The following is a 22,094-nucleotide window of genomic DNA, read 5'->3' on the forward strand; positions in this document are numbered from 1 at the left end:
TGGCACTGTCAACTGGGCCGTTAAAAGTCTGGTTGGCTCCACAACTCCCATTGGCCGGGAACCGTGACCAATGAGAGCTGCGGGAGCGGTGCCTGCGGGCGCAAGGGCAGAACGTGGAGCCTCCCTGGCCACCCATATACCTAGGTGCTGCAGAGACCTGGCGGACGCTTCCTGGGAGCAGCAGTAAGCGCCACTGGGACCCCGATCCCCCTCCCAACCCTCTGCCCCAGCCCAGAATCCCCTCCCGCACCCTAACCCCCTGCCCCAGCCTGGAGTCCCCTCCAGTACCCAAACTCCCTCCCGGAGTCCACACCCTCCCCAATACCCTGCCCCCAGCCCTGAGTCCCCTCCTTCATCCCAAATCCCTCATCCCCAGCCCCACCCCAGAGCCCACACCCCCAGCTGGAGCCCACAGTCCGGAGCCGCCTCCTGCACCCCAAAATCCTCAGAGCCTGCTCCCCCAGCCAGAGCCCTCACCTCACCTCCCGCATCCAACCCCCTGCCCCAGCCCGGTGAAAGTGAGTGAGGGTGGGGGAGAGTGAGCAACGGAGGGAGGGGGGATGGAGTGAGTGGGGGCGGGGCCTTGGAGAAGGGGTGGGGCAGGGGCAGGGCCTCGGGGTCTGGGGCGGGATGGGGTGTTCAGTTTTGTGCAATTAGAAAGTTGGCAACCCTAACTAACATAGGAGCCCTTCATCCACCTATTCCAAGAGTTAAATATGCAGTTGTTTGCAACAGTTGAAAATATATTAGTATGTAAAATATTCAGAAATAATTGTTTATTTCAAATATTCAGACACAATTAGCTAGGCCTGATGACATAGTGGATATCACTATGCATTATCATGTAGGAGACAAGATCAGCCTCATGATTCTTATTCCCAAATACATGGGAAACATTCTCATTGTTTTTCACTCCCATATCTCAATCCTTGAAAGACTGCATGGCGGGGGTAGGGAGGTGGTGAAGGGGTTTAGCATTTTCCATGCTGCTGAGAATGTACAGTAATTGGGACAGTTGCTGACTTGAAAGTATATGGAGACCTTATGGGAGAAAAGGCAAACTAATATTGTTGGCTTACAGCTGTTGGGCCCAATTCTTAAGTTTACTAATTTTATTCCGCTTTGGAAGTAACTAACCACTGGGTATACACCTTGCTAGAATTAGTAGAGGGTAAATGATTCTATATCAATGCTTGCAGCTGCAATAGTGATGAAGTATATTATATTATGTCCAAAAAACCTACATTAAAATATCATCAAGGTTGTAAAGTCAAGCACTCAAAAGTTAGGAAATGCCAGTTGCCTATACAAGTATGTGGAGGTTTATACATAAAAATCTTCTACTTTAGTGCATATTATATGTCTATAAAATATTCGTGCACTCTACTTATGTGATGGCTATACATATTCATCACTTTCCCTCTTCTCTGTCCATCTACTATATTTATAAACAAGTTAGCTTTTAATTTAATTGTGTAGCACAGTAATATCCACATTCAGTTCTTTACATGTTTAAGCAAAATATTGACAAAAATGGACTGTGCAAAAAAAGTGTAAATCACTAGGTTTGAATTGTTTGCACAATGTATGGCATGTTAAGCTCTCTATAAATCATGACAATAACTACTGCCCTTGGAGGAAGTGAACACCTGATGGAGATGTAATTCCTGTCTCTTCTTTCCTTTGAAGGCCTGGCGCCAGCATAAGCTATAGCACCCATTATATGAGAGCTAAATTTGGCTCTGTATCTCAGATTTTTGATTAAACAGGCCTTTTGCATTTGTGATTTAATTCTAATACATTGTGTAGTCATTCAGGAGTGATTTGTGGCTGTTTATCTTGACAGAGCTTTGAGATGCCACATGACGTTGTTGCTTCAGAAGACAAAACAGTGTACATTGGAGATGTTTATGCCAAAACAGTATGGAAGTTCACTTCCACAGAAAGTATGTTGCTTTTGTTTTGACTTGAACTTTAAAAGATACTTCCCTGAAACCATGTTCTCAGTGACTGACATCCCCTGTCCATTGTCTGTACCTTGATTAAGGATTGGTTTCATTGCTTTAGCTAAACAGTTGAATTTTCTTTTTCCACGTTCATGTTCACATTTCATTGCTTAAAATAAGCATGTTTCGCAAAAAACTGGCTGCTCTTTTTACCATTTGTTTGTAAAATTAATTCCTGGTCTATATCAAATATGAATCCTGGGCAGATTAACTAATTTGTCACAGAGCTTCATATGAAATTGTATATCCCAGTGGGTATTTTTCTTGTTACATCATTTGTACGTATTTAAACAAATGCTTAAGATTAATTTTTTCCAGTTCTTTAATGTATCATTTGTTGACAATGACCTCTGTTTACTTAGAGGTTGTGATACAGGAAATTCTCTGTAGCTGAAGTAAAGCCAGAAGTCCAAACTGAGTCCATTTTAATTGCACCGGGAGTAGGTCACTTTGACAAATCAGTCCAGTTTAATCTAAAGTCCTATTTACATTAACTGGAAATACTTCCCAATTTACTATACTCAGTTAGACTTCCGGGGGATGGGGTGAATATGATCTGAGTCAGACATTGAATTTAGCAGGATTAAAAAATGGATTAGGCATTTTCTAGGAATAACAATATAATCCACCGTTACGTTAGATAGGATGAAAATGTATAAAATGTAGAAATCCAACCACTAGTTGTCTACCATTAAAAATATATACTTTCCATCGGATCCAGTTATTCCATAGTTGTCTGTTACATTTCATGCCCCTTCCTCTGAAACATGTGGTACTAGCCACTTTTAGTAACAATACACTGGACTAGGTGGACAACTGGTCTGATTGGATATGTCTCTTCCTATGAAGAATAACTCCAAACAGGAAGCACCTCCAAGCTTTCATTCACAAGCGGATGGGAACAGCTAAGGTTTATAAAAACACAAAACTAACAAGTTCAGTCAACACAGCTAAGAGGTTTGAGGAGAGGGACTTGGTTTATATTTTAGAAGTATAGAATTATAGTAACTATAAGTGATATCCATCTAGTAGATGGGATTTGCATCTAATTTATGGTAACATTGTTAAACTGGTCCTCACCCACCTGTCCAAGACCACATGTTAGCATGGTATCAGCCATTGATTCCCCTCCTCCTCTTTCCCCTAAATAGTGTTAAGAATTTGAAACTAGTGAAATGTTTCAGAATGTGCCTTTTCAGATAGGATGACACTTCCGCTGTTTAATGACTTATCTTTATGTTATGTAAAACCTTTTCTTCCACAAAAGTCTCAAAATGCTTTTATAAACCATATTGCAAACTGCATGTATAGAATTACTTCATCCACTGATGAAATACAGCCACTTCTGAGGTAGAATGTGGTGGCTGTTTCATATTATATAGCAGCTGCAACACAGTTTGGGCAGGAAGCGAAGAATAATGTTTCTTGGAATTTCAGAGGTAAGTTCGGGTTGGGAGAATGAAATTGCTATGCTGGAATTTGGCCAAGGCACTAGATTTAATACCCCAACTCTTGTGCAAAGTGCCGTAGGATTTTTAATAACAAGTGAACCTTGGGTTGTGTGTTTCACCTGAAAGACTCCACCTCCAGTATCACAATGCCCCAAATGCCATACTGGGGTATTGATTCAATGAAGCCTCTAATGGCAAAGTACTACCTACTATATCCCCACACCTTCCTCCAGGGGTTAGGTTTTTTCCCTGGTAATGTCCCATTTATTACTAATTAAATCCAACCATGTTAATCATATGAGATGCGATGAGCTCTTATGTGCCCACAAAACCACTTTGTGGCACAGGAGTTGGACATTTATTGAGAACTGCCTTTGTGAATCACGCTCATGCTTTCATAAGGTTCTGATGACACTGATAGTTAGTTGACGCTCTTTGGTGAAGTTCAGACACAATGTGATATTTACTAGAGGATTGTACATTTGGTAAAGATGTCAAGAGTCTTTCTAAAATGTCAGTTGGCCTGAAGAGCAATTTTGTGTTACAGAAATGGAGCATCGATCAGTTAAAAAGGCTGGTATTGAAGTGCAGGAAATAAAAGGTTAGTCAGATTCCTTATGGGAATGGGCATACCAGAGTTGTACTGGAAAGTGTTTCTGTGCTTTGTAAATACTCTTGCCAGGAAATATCAGGGAGGGAATGCTAACTAGTCTGATAGTAGTTAAATTTTTTGCTATCATTTTCTGTAGTTCAGAGTTACAATGAACTGGCATGGGGAGGGGACATAGGGTAGCATGTTGCATTGCTGGTAGACCCAATATTATGGCAGAATCAAACACTTCAACTTCACTGGTAAAAAGTGTGTCTCAGAAATGTACCCAATGGACTGTCCTGTATGACCCTCCATTATCCACAAAATAGCATCGTCATCAGCTCTGTTAGATGCAGAAGTAGCTGTGGTATGTAGTTGTCTCAATTATCCAGAAAAAAATAGTAGCATATTTGAAATAGCTGTTGGTTCCATTTTCTTTTTATTTAGTCTGTACAGCATGTTGACAGTGCTGGTTACATTATTAATAATGGCATAAAGCGTTTTCTTTTGCTCAAATTTGTTCCTCCAATCTACTTTTTTCCCCTTTTTTCAAAATAGCAGGGTGAAAATGAATTCAAAGAGAGAAAAGAATCAAAAGAACGTAGGGACTTAAAATAGGCAGGTAAAGAAACATAGATAGCACAAGGTTTAAAGGGGGTAAGGTAATGATCTAAGGTAGCTGAAGAGGAATTATTTTAAAATTATGATAGTCTATTGCACCAGTCTCTTCTACAGAAGAAGTGGTAATTTACCCTGAAAAAAATGCACTGTAGTTATACTGTTTTTACTTTGGCAGAATTCAGAGCACCAGGCTTTAGATATAAATGGAAATATGAGAAAAGCATCAACATCACCAAATGTAAACATATTAGTACAAAGTAGACTGCCTTTAAGACCCGATAATACTAGCATCCTCTTCTCTCATCAGACAGTCTCACCCAAAGCACTCAGCAGAAAAATATGCCTGGAAGTGCAACAAATCCAGGCTCTGGCAGATGAGGGTGAAAAGCCCATAGCAGCACTGAGGCTCTTTTGGCAAAGGTACCCTGCTAGCTGCCGCCTCTCATTTAATCAGGGATATCTAGATTAGAATAGTTCAGTAGTATCGCATAGATTCAGAGAGAGTCTTTCAAATAACCACTTGCTATACAACTTCGGGGCACATAGGTTAAAATCAATAGTTTTTAGCTTCCCCCTGGAAGCTAATAGGCAGCAAATGTTCCTCAGGGGGGAATTCTCTTCCAAAAAATTAAAAATACTGCACACAATATTTTAAAATTCTGCTTATTACGTTTGTCAATATAACCATGCCAGTTTCAATTATGTTGGTAATTTATTTCAAAATACCTGTCAGCAAGTATGTCTGTAACAATACAGAGGAAAAAAAAGATCTAGGAAAAAATTTTTGACAAATAGATTCCTTACTAGACATATTAATACAGAACTTTGAGTAATTCATTTAAACTACAATACATAAACATATTTCCTGCACCCCTCAGAAGAAGTGCAAAGGCTTGGGGTAGAGGGAGGGAGGGAGCCTGGGAGCAAACCTGGAGAGTGGTTGCGTGTGGATGGGAGAAGTATGGAACAGGTTTTTGGAGGGGTTGGGGGTGGGAAGGGATTGTACAGAGTTGGGGAGCCTCCCCCATGTAGGCCCTGGCTGACCCCTAGCCTCTCCCATTTTAGTTGGGCACATGCGCCCCCGTCCCCATGTATCCCTGCACCCTCTTACCCCATGTCCCAATTTGTGTCTGCAGCGCCCTTCTCCATGTTACACGGGGTTTTGCTGAACTCAGAGCTCTTGGTAACTTTACTCTTTGCAAGGTGATGGCAGGAAATAAATCGATGGGGGACACGGCACGTCTGGCCAATAGATAGTTGATGTAAGCAGGCAAACAAAGGTGCTTTCACTCTAAGCATCTACTTTATTTAGTCTAAAGTGTGACGGATTTGGTCAAAGAGATCCCCTTGGGACTGTCACCTGATGTGCTGAAATTACCTCTGAGCCCGTTTTCACTGCCAGCTTGGGACTTCAGAACCCTGCCTTGTTGAGCCAGACACACTAGCCTGCAACAACACAGACTCGAGATCTGGGCCAATGCCCCCCAAAGCTGCAGACTTTAACCAAAAACAGCTCAGCAGGTTACCTCTCCAGCACCCAGACACCCAGTTTCCAATGGGATCCAAGTCCCAAATAAATCCGTTTTACTCTGTATAAAGCTTATACAGGGTAAACTCATAAATTGTCCTCCCTCTATAACACTGATAGAGAGAGATACACAGCTGTTTGCTCCCCTAGGTATTAATCACTTACTCTGGGTTTACTAGTAAACAAAAGTGATTTTATTAAGTATAAAAAGTAGGATTTAGGTGGTTTCAAGTAATAACAGAACAAAGTCACCATGCAAAATAAAGCAAAAACACGCAAGTCTAAGCCTAATACATTAAAGAAACTGATTACAGGTAATATCTCACCCTCAGAGATGTTCCAATAAGCGTCTTTCACAGACTACACTCCTTCCTAGTCTGGGGCCAATCCTTTCCCCTGGTATAGTCCTTGTTCGTTCCAGCAGACATCTCAGGTGGTAGGCAGGGGCTTTCTCATGACTGGCTGCCCCCTTTGTTCTGTTCCATCCCCTTTTATAGCTTTGGCACAAGGCGGGAATCTTTTCTCTTTGGGTCCCCACCCCTCCTCCTAAATGGAAAAGTACCAGATTTAAGGTGGATTTCATTATCAGGTGACATGGTCACATGTCACTGTGAGACTCCTAGTCCCCGTTCCCCATGGGCAGGCCCACACGTACACAGGAAGTCTTTCAAGTAACTAAGGCCATTTTCAACTGATTGTTTCTGGACCACCCTTAATGGCCCCCACTTAATATGTTTACATCAGTGATACAAGTTTGTATCTTATTCTCCTAACTCCAGATGTAGAAATAATACATGCAAACAAATAGGATGAACACACTTAGTAGATTATAAGCTTTCTAATGACACCATACAAGGGGTATTTAGCATAAAGCATATTCCAGTTATGTCATATTCATAAGCATATTTCCATAAAACGTATGGAGTGCAATGTCACATCAAGTACTTACACATGTCTGCAGCACATTGGTAGAGCACCCCAAATTAACCCCAGTTTAATATTTACCCAAGGTCTCAAGTGGATATCTGTAGACTTCCAGTGGCCAGCTTGCCATCTGCAGGGGAACTTGAGAGGTGTCCCAAAATATCCCAAGTATTCAAATGTCCACCGAGCTCAGATCTCTTCCTCTTTTTATACCCAGTTTGTTAGTATTACATGGCTTGTTCATCAAAAAACTGCTGAGCTGAAGTTGTGTGTGGAGTTTTCCAGCCTGTCAGGCAGGGAATTTTTCACTGTATTTCACATAACAATAGTTAACTATGGCCAGATTTTTCATTTTGCACAACTGCATGCTTCAGCAAAAACTCAAGTCAGGAGGGCACTGGGTCATGTTTACTCCTTGTTGTCACTCGCTTTCCCCTCCCCTGCTGGTCTGTTAGTTGTGCTAAGGATTCAGCAACTGCCTTTCTAGCTACTTTCAGCAATGAATATAACAATTGGTATGCCGGCTGTGGGCAGTGGTCTAGGCATGCCACTGCACTTTGGGCTACCAAAAATCTCCCCCTCCTACACCCATGAATCCCTGCGCCTCTCTACCCCCTGTCCCCATGGGGCCCTGCAGCCACCCTCCCATTCAGCCCCTCGCACAATGCTGTCATCCTACTAGCCCCTAAGCTCATGCCCCAGTCTGTCCTCCCCCATTAGCCCTTCTGTACTCCATGTCAGCAGCCCCATGTGCTCCATTCTGTCTGGTGCCTCCTACCTGGCCCTGCTCTGACGAATGCAGCCTCTCCACCAGCTGGTTGCCCTCTCTTCTGGCACCACAGCAGCCCTTGGTGGGTGAAAGGTGTAAGTGCAGCACCTCTCCAGCAGAATCTGTATTCTGCAGAGAAAATAAAATCTGCTGGGGACATAAATTCTGCTCGTATGTAGTGGCACAGAATTCCCCCAGGAGTAAAATGTATAGATATAATATACTTTCTGTGTGATGTTCTGCTTCATGTGGATTGATGTGGTATGCACTAGCTACAACTTACAGATGGTAGAGTGCTCTTATTACAGTAGTCTAACCTCAAAATGAGACACAAATTTGGAAAACTGATTAACATCAGAAAGTGCCTTTAGCTATAGCTGCTACCTGAGCAGCCAAAGATCTACAAAAGCCCCCACAATCATTCTCTGTCATGACCCATAAAATGTGAAGACTCACTACATAGCAAGACTTGGAGAGCATTTCACAAAACAAACGATATAATTTTATAAATATACATACAAATATTGCACATATGCATATATATGTTCATACGACATATAGCAAGCTTTTAAATTCATCTAATATAATATCAGAAAAGGTTTCTGATGCAGCAGTTTTTTTAAAAAGTTTAAAATAATATAAAATAAATTAGTCCATGGTATTAGTATGAAGTTGTGTTTTTACTAATTAAAAATGTTTCACAAAAATATGCCATAAAAGTTTCTTCGAAATTTATAAATAAATAAATAAATAAATTTAAAGAATTTCCTTAGAAACCCCTTTTCTAATCTTATGTGGCAACAAAATACAGTTCTAGAATCAGATTATTATTTTCAAATGCACCCAAGTGAGCAAAGAGCCTAAATCCTATTTCCTTTCAGTAGTCACAATCTGTAATCTGTTACCAATGAGCAGTCAAGTAATCAGTGAGATTTTCATAAAATAGGTTAGTCTATCCATTGCTATAATGCTAAAGGGTACAGTATGCACCTTATTGGGAAGGAGAAGGCGGCTGTATGACTTAACTGGCAATATACTTTCCAGGATGAATTAAAGTGTTCAGATTTCAAAGGAGTGAATTTATTGGTTGGGGTTAGACAGGGTTCAGTTCCAGACAGAATTTGTGGCTTCATTTTGCTTGAAGTTTCACCCTATGTTCCCAGGTCAAACACCACCTCCAACTTACCCTCCTTGTTCTTCTGGCTTTTCCCTTCGTGTGTTCGTTTGATGCAGCCTGATGGCAGCACAATGCACTGGGAGTGGACTCCTCTCTCCATGCTCCTTGGCCAAGATTGAGTCCAGGATGTAGGTTCCAGAAACTTTTCATCCTGCAACCCCTCCTCATAGAAGTTGTGGAGTTCTCTTCTCCTGGGATACACCCAAACAGTAGTCTTAATAAAAACAAGATTTATTAAAAATGGAGAAAATGGAATATAAACAAAACAAATTTGTTTTAAAATGTCTTGATTTACACTTCCTAGAAACTAAACTAGAGCTCAGTCCCCTCTGTGGTCACAGTGGCTGTCCCCAGTACCAACTCTGCTGTGTCAAAGTGAGGGCAACATAAAGAATTTGCTGGGAACTGAAAGGTAACGCCTACTCAGGCATAAAATTGAACAGTCTGCAACAATTCTCATCTTCATTACAGAAGTGTGGTCCATGGAGAATAAGGGCTTGTCTTCACTAAAGTTTTAGCTTGAGATATAAATGAAGTGTTGCCCCTAGCCTGACTCCTGTGCACACACACATTTTAGCTCGAGTTAAGTGATATTTTTAAACCAGCAATTCCCAAACTTTGGGTCATGATCCCAAGTAAGGTTGCTGCAATCCCAAGTGTTCAGAGGATACCATTTTACAAAATGGCACCCTCCATGTAGCGTGACCTCACACACACCATATGTGTGCGAGGTCATACTGTGTGGAGGATGCCATTTTGTAAAACAAAATGGTGTCCGACATACTGCAGTTGACTTCGCACGTAAACTGCATATGAGGTCAAGCTGCAAGGACAACTCCATTTAAAAATGGCATCCTCCATGCTGTCTGGGGTCGCAGGAAGCAATACATGTGAAAATGGGGTCATACAGGGAAAATGTTGGGAATTGCTGCTTTAAACTAAAGCCAGCTGGCCTGTCAGGGGCTGTGGGTTGAAGTTTGAGTGCTGCTGATGCTCCAGCTAGTAAAGCAGTGGGGACTTGCTTACTCAGTCAGCTGCTAATCCAACCACTGTGCAGCTCGACCATTTTACAGTGTGACTGCTCTCACTCGACCAAGGCTAACTCATGAGAAGTTAAGTCAAGTGTAGGTAACTTTCTCAACTGCCCCAGTGAACACAAGCCCTAAGAAGTTTCAGTGGCTCATTTCATGCTGGGACCTGGTAATCGTTGGCTGCCACTTCTCCATATTAAAGACAAAGGGAACTCACAGCTGCATTATAGAACTCTCTGGACTTTACTTGACTCCACAGGCCACACTTTGGCTACCCCGGTAGAAAATACTGAAGTGTATATAGTTTTATTGGAGTTCATCCAAAACATTACCAGCTGTACAGATTTACTAGCAATACACACATGTCAAACTTCACAGCTGAAATTGCACCTTTTGGGGATCATATTATCCAGCTCCCTTCTCAATACGGCACATGTTCCTCCTTGATAACTATAGTCTACCAATAGCATCAACCTCCTTTTCCCATTCATCCTCCTCCATGGCACTGTAGGGAAAAGGAAATGAACTGGTGGAATCATTTCACGTGGCATAATTCTAACAACTAAAGTTGTGGATAAAATGCAACCACAACACAATTAATGCCTATCTCGCAAAGTGCGAGCTGCTCTGAACACACACACACATATAAACACACACATACAAGTCCCCTCTGGGTTAATTGTTTCAAGGACTGTAACAAATACATTCCCTTTTCAGTCTTGATAATACAAAAATGTAACTGGTTACTTGCAAAAGGATCTATGCAGCTAACGTAAGGGGATGTCTTCCTGAGAAAGTAATGTCATGCCTTGCTTTGTTATAACAATGGAATGCTTCAGGATTTTCCCATCATTCAAATGTTGGAATTCTTTAGGAGCAACTCTCCCTGACAGTTGTCCCATCTCCATCCTCTGAACTGCAAATATTAGAGAAATAAAGAGAGTACACTCTAATCTTCTCAGACTTTTAGAAAGTTATATCTCTTGCATGGCTCTTGAGATGACACCAGCAGTAGCTAAAAAATCCTGTGAGCGTGTCATTTTATAGTTTTAATGGTGCCTGTTATTAATTACTGAAAATTTCCGGGGCATTAGCATGTTCTTTTCAAGCATGTTGCTTGAAATGCCAAGATACCGATGTCAATTCTCTTCTTTTCTTAAAGAAGCAGAGACAGTTATAGAAGCCAGACTGAAAAACAAACCTGTTTCAACGGAGTCTCAAAAGAAGTGGGAAAAACATCATATTGTCGAACAGGCCAGCCCTGGAATTTCCTTTGTTCTTATTACAACTCTTCTAATTATTCCTATTGTTGTCCTGTTGGCAATTGCTGTATTTATTCGATGGAGGAAGACAAGGGTCTATGGAGGTAACCATGAATAACTCTTAAATTCCAGAACAACAGACTTTTATTATTCAAAGACATCATTGAACAGGCAGGGCCAAAATTATGAAAAGAGTCCTGTTGTCTGTATTTAATCCTGTGTACAGGTACCATGGCAATGCATTCTAATCCTGTGTTGGCATCCACAAATGACTGTGTCTGCAAATACATTTATTATTGTACCTTAATAAACCACTTTTTCAGTATTTCCTTCTAAATCTTCCCTTTAGTTGTTATCAGGGTAAAACTGGTTCTGAAATCCCAGAAAGAGCCTTCTGATTATAATTATTTTGATTTAGATAAATCCTTTATTTTAAAATTCAATGTATAATGTACTTAGAGATGCTTTTCATGTTGGGAAAGCTTAGAATACTTTTTTCTTCAAAATAAGTGCAGCTTTAAAAAAAAAAAAAAAAAAAAAGACCGATAAAGATATAAACAAAAAGAAAAGGAGTACTTGTGGCACCTTAGAGACTAACCAATTTATTTGAGCGTAAGCTTTTGTGAGCTACAGCTCACTTCATCGGATGCATCACGAAAGCTTATGCTCAAATAAATTGGTTAGTCTCTAAGGTGCCACAAGTACTCCTTTTCTTTTTGCGAATACAGACTAACCTGGCTGCTACTCTGAAAGATATAAACAGTATTACAGGATTTCCCAGAAATAAACAAATTGCAAACATTAACAAAAAATGTCTGAGGGGAACATAAATGGTAGTTCACTTACTATCTCATGCATTTTCTGATTCATACATACGTTTCTATTATGTATGTGCCTTCATCCCTTTGAAATCCAGCTGTGACCTTCTTAATGCGTATTTATAGTGCTAAAACTATGACGTTGTCCCCAGTTCATACTGTACTAACCTATTATAACACATTTTACTTTCTTCGAAACTGTCACATGAATTAGCAATTAAATGTTCATTTCCTGGGTTATCTGTATGCCATAAAAAAATTGGTAAAACACAGACAGAATAAAACATACATGAGTTGTGCAAATAACATAGTTCCACCACTATTACAGACCCAATGTAATTGAAATCCTCACACAAAATTCATAAAGTTTGAAGTGCAGTGATAATGGTGGAAGAAAATCTTGCTTGCAAGTGTTCAGCATTGAAAAGTAATACTGCATGAAGAGTTGTTGTTTTTAGTGTTAAATATGCAGACACTCCAGAGGGCTAAATTATTATAAAAAGCAGATATGAATAAGACCTCTTAAATCTACCTGTCCATCTCCCAGCATGCAGATTTGTTCCTTCTAGTGCATTTTGGAGTAACTGAATTTACAGTGGATGGGAACATTTTGATAAAACTGGACTTTGTTAAATATCTAGAATATATTTAAACTGGTAAAAACAAATTACTTTGTTCTGCAAATTCTTTGCACTGATTTATGAGTATATACAAAGTAGTGTGTAGAAAAAACAATTTGGTTGTGGTTTTTTGTTTTCCTTTGGATTTGCAATGGGAGAACCACTATCATTTTCCAGTAGCTCAAGAAATTTGGAGATCATTGAAGTGTCTACCATGGATCTAGAGTGTTTCAAGAGCAAACTGTACCACATGCATGTCCAAATGAGAACAGAAGTATAGTACTGTTTGGCATGTCTTACTACAACTTGCAGTGTGCTGGAATATAATTATCCAGACAGTGTAAGTGATGAAGTTGTTCTTCTCCAACTATAGTCTTCACAATCACAAAAGCCAGCAGTTGAGAAAGTGGTTCTCGGATTTGACTGAGAATTTAATCATCTTAATGGCTGGAATGATGTATAGAAAGAATGGCACAAACTGAAAATAAAGAGGGTGCCTTTTTTCCCCACTATGAGTTATAATTCTACCCTAACCACGAAACTGGACAATATCAGTTTTTCTCTCAACTGCTGATCAGTATCAGAAAATGCACTGTTTCAGAATAGGGTCATTGATGCTTATTTTGAAATTTGCTTTATCTTTTCAGCTGATGCAGACCACAAACTTGAATCAAGTTCAGGAAGAATCTTGGGCAGACTTCAAGGTAAGTAAAATGCAAGATATCTTTGACTGTTAAGAGTCCAATAACTCAGATTTTATTCAAGTAAGTCAACAGAGAAACATGTTTGAGAATAAATACTGTATATTTAATACCTTGGTGCTGGGAGTGGGATTTTCCAAGGGCAGAGGTGGGGGAAGTCTCTCCTCCTCAGCTCTGTCTTTATTATAAATATATATAATGCCTTCCTCCTACCACTTTTTATATGTCCGCTCAAGATGATCTGCCATTCCTGCCAAGAAGCTGGTACCTGTCATAGTGAGTTATCCCAGTTTCTTATAGTGAATGAAATGAAGCGCTGCCTCTGGGATGGCTAATTATGTTCAGACTGGTAGGGACACAAGAGATGCTGTTCAGACGGTTGTTATAGCTGAATCCTAATGGAAGCTATAAAAAAACCCTTTTGTAATCTTGTTTGCCACAACCTATGTGCCTAGCTTCCCAAGATGGTTCATGTGCTGGCCTTCTTCGAGGGCTTGGTGGAAGGTGCTTTTGGGAAAAGGATAAGGGTCATTAAAGTGGGTAATGGATGAGTGGTAGGAATTTTTTTTCAAATTCAGTAATGGAAAGCTTACCTTAGGTATTTCCTTTCTACAGGAAAAGGTAGTGGAGGCCTTAACCTTGGGAACTTCTTTGCAAGCCACAAAAGCTACAGTCGGAAAGGGTTTGACCGACTTAGTACTGAAGGGAGTGATCAAGAAAAAGATGAAGATGATGGTACAGACTCGGAAGAAGAGTATTCAGCTCCCCCACCCCCACCAGTATCTTCTTCATCATGAAACCAGCCTTTGATTTCTTCTACATTGAATGATTCTACCAAGAACATCAGATTCCTTTTCCCTTTAGCACGTTTAAGATTTTGTGTATTTAATTGTAAACTGTACTAGTCTGCGTGGGGCTGTACACTGGGATTTTTTTGGTTTTAGTTTGGTTTTAGTTTGGTTTGGGGTTTTTTTTAAGTGGAGGAGTGTGTGGAAGTTTTATATCAGTGCCGTTGTCTTTATGTGAACATCTTAATAAAGAAAACAATCCTCTTTTAATGGCAGTACTGATTTAAAGTAGTAGTATTTTATCATTTCTGTTTTGGGACCTTTTCTGTATTTGTAAATAAGTCCCATTATCTGCTTTAGCACAATATTTTCCTCATAACATTTCAGTTGTCAGTTTCTTTCTTTTGTGCCTTTCCTGTTCAATATCCTTAAACTATTGCAGTACAGAGGAAATACAGTGCCACAAGAAAACAAAGCTGCTAAATCTTCTTCTATTTTTTTAAAATCACTAACATAATATTGCATTGAGAGAGAGAAAAAGTCTCTATTTAATTCTTTTTTCTTCCTCCTTAGTTGGTGTGTTTCTGAGATGTCTTATTTTTAGATAGTATTACTGTTAAAATACTATTTTCTGAGGCTGAATGTAATTTGTGTAATAAAGTGTTCGCAGAGCATTTGCTGTCAGAGTGTATTTTGGAATTTTTGCATATTTGAAGGGTTTTTGTACACAACTTTTGTAACAATAACACAGACCACTTCTTACAGTGAAAAATGTGCTATTTTGTATGAGTTGGAAGATATTTTGTTATGTAGCAGCTTTAAAGGGGAAAAAAACAAGCCTAATAACTTACATACATGTATAAAATCAAACAAACATTTAAAGAGGAATCTTGCCTGTATATCAAAATTGCAGGGTATTTATTTTAATAAAACATGATCAGAGCTAAGAAGAAACCTGTGTCTCAGATTGCATATGAAAATTAAATTAGTTTAGGCAACTAGTATAAGTTGGCTTACAGAACCGATACTCTTAATTTTTCTAAATTTCCTCCCCCATTCATGCAACATAGTCCTCATTTCTGCAATGTGATGACTCACTATTTTATATTTGCTGAAGACCTGCTAGATAATTATGCTGAATGTGTGAGTCATCTAAAGTGACTCATTTGTGTGACATTGTCATGATTCATCAGTCTCCTTTGAGGATCAGAGGCATAGATTAATCTCATTTTATTTAAAATCTGCACATACAGGCTGAGAGAGCAAAAAATTGCTACAGGGTCCTATGAAATAACTTTCATCACATTTACTATAATGGGCTGTTGCTGGTGCTTAAGGAGGTTTCTTGGGGGGCAAATATATCGTATTGCTGGAACACAGACTGATTCATCCCTGACCAGGTAAGGCCTTGTACCTCTTCTTTCTGGAACAAAGGGTAAAAAACTTAACTACCCTTCTCTGTTTTTTCTTGGAAGAGAAGTGGTAACTCTTCAGGGTTGAACTCCCAAAATGCAACCATTTTTCAGGCCATTAGAGCGCTGATGCTGTAGCTCTGAAAGTACTGTTTTTTTCCCCCTAACAAAATGACTCTGTCTCACACTTGGGACCCTGGAGAGCATTAGTGTTCTTTTGGGTGCAACTTTATTATAGCTGAGCCATTTGCTTGCCTTAAACTTGCATACAAGCAAAAATAATGAGAATTCGAGCAGGAAGAAACCTAAAAAAGTAATACATAACCATTGAGGGTACCTCATTAGGGTGCAAGATGTTACCTGCTTTGTGTTGAGAGCTGAACTGCCCAACTTTTAACTAATACAGTTAATCAACACCCATGGGTACCATATTATTGGACAAGACAAGATCTTATATTTAATAATGAGTGCATCTGAGCATGTGCACTCTTATTAAACGGGCTGTTATGAGCCTGTCTATTTTCTGATGTTTAGATTTAGCAATTGTGAGCTAACTATCTTGGGAGCCACAATGTATGGAAATGCACTCAGAGATGTAATTAATTATTAACTGAATTAATAATGTGTAATTAAATATTAACTGAAAACAACTGCAGTGAAGAAGACCATGTATAACTTCTGCATTTGAAATCTGGGTGGTCAAACTCATCCCATTTGAGGGTGGTGGTGGTTTTTTAAATGAAAATTATCAAGTTTGAGTGCAGGCGAATACATACTTAACCAAAAAGCATAAAGATACCATAGTATTTACAGGAAATGTTACACCAGTTGGGTCCATTTATTGTTTTGTTGAATGTTGTTAAAAGTGGAGCCCTCTTTAACACTTGTTATAAATGATAAACCTGGGTCACTAATGTTCTGTAGGAACCAATCGAAAATAGTCTGGGGTTTTTAAAAGCCAGCTGTGACTGCCTCTTGTTCAGATGTGGCTCTGGGTGGAGTGCATATGAGCCTTCTCTTCCTTACTTAATCCTGTCTACACTACAAAAATTATGTATCGCTGACAATGGGTGCAACTGAGCATGGTTTAAATGGAAGTATAAAAGGACAAACTTGTTCAGCAGGACATAAAACAATTGTAGTCTATGCCTTCTCTAGCGTGCAGGGACTATTCTCTACTAGACCCCACTGTGGTGCAAGCCATCCCAAAAATGGTTGAAATCAGGCACAGTATAGCTCCACTAGCCAGTATTGCATTGCTAGCTTTGGATAAGGGCACATACTGTAATCTCCAAAGGGGTGGGTTGCCACCACAGCTGTGCTCCCCAGGAGGCATACTGCAGTTCCACAGCTTTTCCTGTTCAAGGCTGTGCTTTAATAACAGTCTGGCCCTAAATGAGCAGAGGAGAGATGCAGTAAAAAGAACTAATTTTTGCTGTACCTAAAGGTAACGTGCAATGGAAAAGTCATGCAGGAAAACAATAGATCAGAGTATTCTTTTTGCACAATTGTTTAATAACCAGCAGATCCTCCTCAAAAGAATATCTGTTAAAAGAATAACCATGTGTTATCTACTGAAAGAAAAATATTGGTTATTTGTTGTCAAAGTAGAATTGGCTTACATAGCATGTGCCCTCTTATCTCACTGACAGCAGATGTCCACCAATTAACAGAAAATGCTTGTTAAGTAATAAACACTGGAAGAAATGCCAACTCCAAGCCTTCAAAAATCACGACTGATCATATAGTGTGATTTTTTTTTAATGGATTTTTTTGTATCTTGTGGATTCACTTTTTTTGAGCTTTTCTCAGCCACTGTGGGGGCTAGACACTTTTTAGCTGAAAGCTCAGATTCTCATATAATCACATGGCTCTAGGAGCTGGGGCTTTAAGAAAAACACCAAATACTGTGAGAGTTGGCAACACTGCTGCCTGAGGAGCTGCAGTGACCCTCTCCCATTAGTGAATAGTGCCATGAACTTTGGATAAGGCAGGGAAGGAACCTGCTATTTGTCCCAAGTTTGAGTTGGGCAGCTCAGAGAGATGGCCCCTCTGAGTATAGGTAGTTCACAATGAGCAAACCAGGAGGCAACTGTAGGCTCCTGGTAGAAGAGCCAACAAACAGACCTGCACCACTAAGTCACCTGAAGGTGTCCCGGTTAAACAAAATTATATCCCAGTTAAGCAGCTGTCCTTTCTATCAAGTACCATTAGGTGTAAATTGGCTCCCTAGGAGGCATCTTGATTAAGTAGAGTTTTCCAATTAAGCAGTGCACTGTAGTAGTTAATGAGGATTTATAGATCAATGCAGTAAATTGCAACAGTTCCTTGCTCTCCACTAAGCTAGATTCATGTACATCCTTTCAGAGAACTTTTAGTTCCCTAGTATGATTCCTCGTACTGTCGCATAGGGGCATGAATTGGTGGGGGCTGGGTAGAGTTGTGAGGGGCATGGCATGAGGAACCTGCAGATTTCTGCTGCCTTACCCTGAAGTGTATAAGAAGTTTTGAATTAATAAAAATTGTTTGTTTATCCAAATGTGCTAGCAACATATTAACATAAAATGTCTTGGGTAGAAAAACTAGGTAAGGTCACTGCTTATAGAGCAAGCCAAAAATAAGGGCTACGCTGGATTAAATCAAACATTCAGAGACGCCATGACATTGTTCTTTTAAATGTACTTTTCTTATTGAAACAATGTCCTGTGACATACTGTGCAATTATTCTGGTCTCCTGCTGTGTGTAATGGATGACTGCTGTAACAGGAAAAAGGGGAAAGACCGCTGTTTCTGAACCTAGACATGGGATGCCTAATTCATCTCTGACTCGCTAGTCAAATTCTGGCTCTGCACTTCAGTGTGGTTGCATGCCTGTAACAGATGCTACAAAGAAGAGCACAAGCGAAATGCCTATGTTGCTTAGAACACGTTTTCTGTTTAAAATAGCAGCATACAGCTTGCACAGCACAGTTGTAACATCACATCATTTTACTTTTATATCTAACCTTTCTTACTCTAGAATGAATATAACTTCTTGATTCATCATGAATTATCATAAAATGTGATTTTAAAATATTCAACATCTGCATGAATGGTCTGTTCAAATCACCCTTCTTTGATACTTTTCCGCTATTGTTCCTGTGTAATATTTAGATTCATCTGTGCAATTGAACAGCATGGGACAGCAGAGAGGAATTTACTATCATACAGGGAGGGTTTGCATTCTGCAGAGATCTGTTATTTCGCTCTGCAAAACCTGCAACTCCTTTCTGCTTTTGAAGCTTGTTGTCTGAGAAGCTAACCGACCTAGCTGACTTCATTGTACAACTCTTCCAGCAAGTACACAGTAGGTGAAACTATAGGGACATAGAGTTAAGGCACGTGCATATACAGCTCAAATGTCACTCTCTGTAATTCCATTCCACAGAGCTTTGGTATCCTCTCACTTTTATTGTTAAAGTTATTAACACCAGAAACAAAATAGCATGAAACTGAGGTTCTAGAAAGAGCCATTTACATTAAAATCATGAATCCCACAATATTTTGTTTTTTGCTTGAATAGTTTATAGTTCATTTTGGATCACTTGTTGTGTCCCACATTTGAAAACGAGCAGGTTGAGTGGGCTTCATGCACATCTTCTGTTACTTACACAACCCTTTGTAAGCGAGGCACATGTGGATAGCGATGGGTTTTCAAGTGTGCGTTCAAGAGGATGTTCAATGTGCTATTGCAAAACATAGCTAGTGTTTGGTGCAGTATTTAGTAATGGCAGGAATTGCATAAACCTATGGTACATAATTTCCATCGTCAGTGTAGGGTGGGCCATGTTTGTTCCTCAAAACTGAGCATTATGGGTGTAGTAAGAAGAGACAGAAACAAACAATACTAATAGTGTCCACTTTCAGTTTCTGCCCTGGTGTTTTTCAAAACCTGTCTTATGTAAGTGTTTGTAATCCCCTCCAAACTGGCCACCCAAAGGAGCCAACTGCTGGATGAGCTCATGAAAATGATAGTGTGCTATCAGGTGTATACAGATGTAGGTTACGATCTTCTCCCCACACAAGCACTTTCACTGAATCTACCCTGGCTCCCTGAGTCCTTGAATTAGCTCTCCCCAGCATGTAGAGTCAAAGCCACTGGAGCCAGAGATTTGGGAAGGAGAGGGAGACATGGGTCACCCTTTTCTATTTCTCATTTCCCATGCTCATCAACCAGATACCCACCAGAACCATCCTCTGCAATGCTGTCACCCCACCTTTCCTATTATGGGAGCCCTAGTTTTTCATTTTGGAAAGCTGTACCCCATGTATCTGTTCTAGTATATCATCTGTGTAATACCCTGCAGAGCACAAAGTTTCAGCAGTCGGAGAAATTCACTGATGTATCTGATTGCACATAGTGGCTGTTTTTTTATAGGGAGGTTTGTTTTATATTCCGAGATTGTTGCAAGATACCAAACTGGTATTTTTGTAGTGGTTGGGTTGTTGAGAATGGCATAAAACCACACAAAGAACCATGAAACGTTAAAGTGCTGTGCCCTCCCTTTCTTGTCAAAAATATAGTTTGGGAGAGAATTGTGCTACAGTCATTTGTTTCCCCATCTGTTTCTAATGGTTACTACAGAGTTTTCATCCATGTTTATTGACTTGACTAGCTTTACAATGGAGTTCTTATTTAAACTATTGCAGTGAGTGACTGACACCTTGTGGCAAAGTTTGTAAGGAAGAAATACAACCACTTTTTTATATACATAGAATCATAGAAGATTAGGGTTGGAAGAGACCTCAGGTGGTCATCTAGTCCAACCCCCTTCTCAAAGCAGGACCAACCCCATCTAAATCATCCCAGCCAGGGCTTTGTCAAGCCGGGCCTTAAAAATCTCTAAGGATGGAGAGTCCACCACCTCCTAGTGAAATAGTTTTTCCTGATATCCAACCTAGACTTCCCCCATTGCTCTTTGTTCTGTCATCTGCCAACACTGAGAACAACCTGGTTCCATCCTCTTTGGAACCCACCTTTAGGTAGTTGAAGGCTACTATCAAATTCCCCCTCACTCTTCTTTTCTGCAGACTAAGTAAGCCCAGTTCCCTCAGCCTGTCCTCATAAGTCATGTGCTCCAGCCCCCTAATCATTTTCATTGCCCTCTGCTGGACTCTTTCCAATTTGTCCACATCCCTTCTATAGTGGGGGGCCCAAAACTGGATGCAATACTCCAAGTGTGGTCTCACCAGTGCCGAATAGAGGGGAATAATCACTTCCCTCGATCTGCTGGCAATGGGATGCAATCGCAATGCAGTCCAATATGCCATTAGCCTTCTTGGCAACAAGGAAACACTATTGACTCATATCCAGCTTCTCATCCACTGTAATCCCCAGGTCCTTTTCTGCAGAACTGCTGCTTAACCAGTCAGTCCCCAGCCTGTAGCAGTGCATGGGATTCTTCTGTCCTAAGTGCAGGACTCTGCACTTGTCCTTGTTGAATGTCATCAGATTTCTTTTGGCCCAATTCTCCAATTTGTGTAGGTCACTCTGGACCCTATCCCTACCCTCCAGCATATCTACCTCTTCCCCCCAGCTTTGTGTCATCCATGAACTTGCTGAGGATACACTCCATCACATCATCCAGGTCATTAATGAAGATTTTGAACAAAACCAGCCCCAGAAGTCAGTCACTCTGCTTGATACCGGCTGCCACCTAGACATCGAGCTGTTGATCACTACCCATTGAGCCTGACGATCTAGCCAGCTTTCTATCCACCTTATTGTCCATTCATCCAGCCCATACTTTTTTAACTTGCTGGCAAGAACACTGTGGGAGACCGTGTCAAAAGCTTTGCTAAAGTCAGGGTCTATCACGTCCAAATAATAATTTCCAAAACTACTATAAAAGATTGTTAAGGTTGCAAAATCAAACACTCCAGAGTTAGGAAATGCCAGAATTTATGGCTGACTTGGAAACCTACATTCAGCCCCTTGCTATGTGTGTATTATGATACAGTCTAGCCTGACTTGATCCCATACTATTTTTTCTCACCGGACTCCTCATTCAGAGCACAAGATGGATACCATTCACATTTTACACATGGAGAACTGAGGCACAGAGAGATTAAGGCCAAATTGTCAAAAGTGTCCATTAATTTTGGGTGCCTGACTTGAGGAGCCTGGGGTCTCTAGTATTATGTGGTACTTTACATAGGTGCTGACTTTACTTTTCCCTGGGGGTGCTCCACCCCCACTGTGCCCCTTCCCCTGAGGCCCTACCCCCGTTCCAACCCCTCCCTCAAGACCCCTACTCACCCGCCGTCAAGTGCCTCCCCGGGCAGCCAAACACCTGTGGTACTTTATATGTTCAAAGCACAGCTCCTATTGAGCTACAGGTGCTGTGAGTGCTCA

The 22,094-nt window shown here is 40.4% G+C and overlaps 1 protein-coding gene across 21 annotated transcripts in view; it reads left to right on the forward strand.

Annotated features, from left to right (window-relative positions):
- PAM (peptidylglycine alpha-amidating monooxygenase) overlaps positions 1-14,962 on the forward strand; it is a 223,586-nt gene extending 208,624 nt beyond the window's left edge. For 6 of the 21 annotated variants that reach the window (XM_037903317.2, XM_043546502.1, XM_037903310.2 and 3 more), the window contains 5 exons: positions 1,847-1,946; positions 4,005-4,058; positions 11,262-11,465; positions 13,447-13,503; positions 14,116-14,962. In XM_037903317.2, coding sequence (XP_037759245.1) covers positions 1,847-1,946; positions 4,005-4,058; positions 11,262-11,465; positions 13,447-13,503; positions 14,116-14,297 — 597 coding nt within the window. In that variant the 3' untranslated portion in view covers positions 14,298-14,962. The remainder of the gene's footprint in view (positions 1-1,846; positions 1,947-4,004; positions 4,059-11,261; positions 11,466-13,446; positions 13,504-14,115) is intronic. The other 15 variants (XM_037903318.2, XM_043546504.1, XM_037903311.2 and 12 more) reach the window with 6 other exon arrangements.
- Positions 14,963-22,094: the final 7,132 nt, after the last annotated feature.

The sequence above is a fragment of the Chelonia mydas genome, chromosome 5, assembly GCF_015237465.2.
Source record: "Chelonia mydas isolate rCheMyd1 chromosome 5, rCheMyd1.pri.v2, whole genome shotgun sequence".
NCBI classification, from domain to species: Eukaryota; Metazoa; Chordata; order Testudines; family Cheloniidae; genus Chelonia; species Chelonia mydas.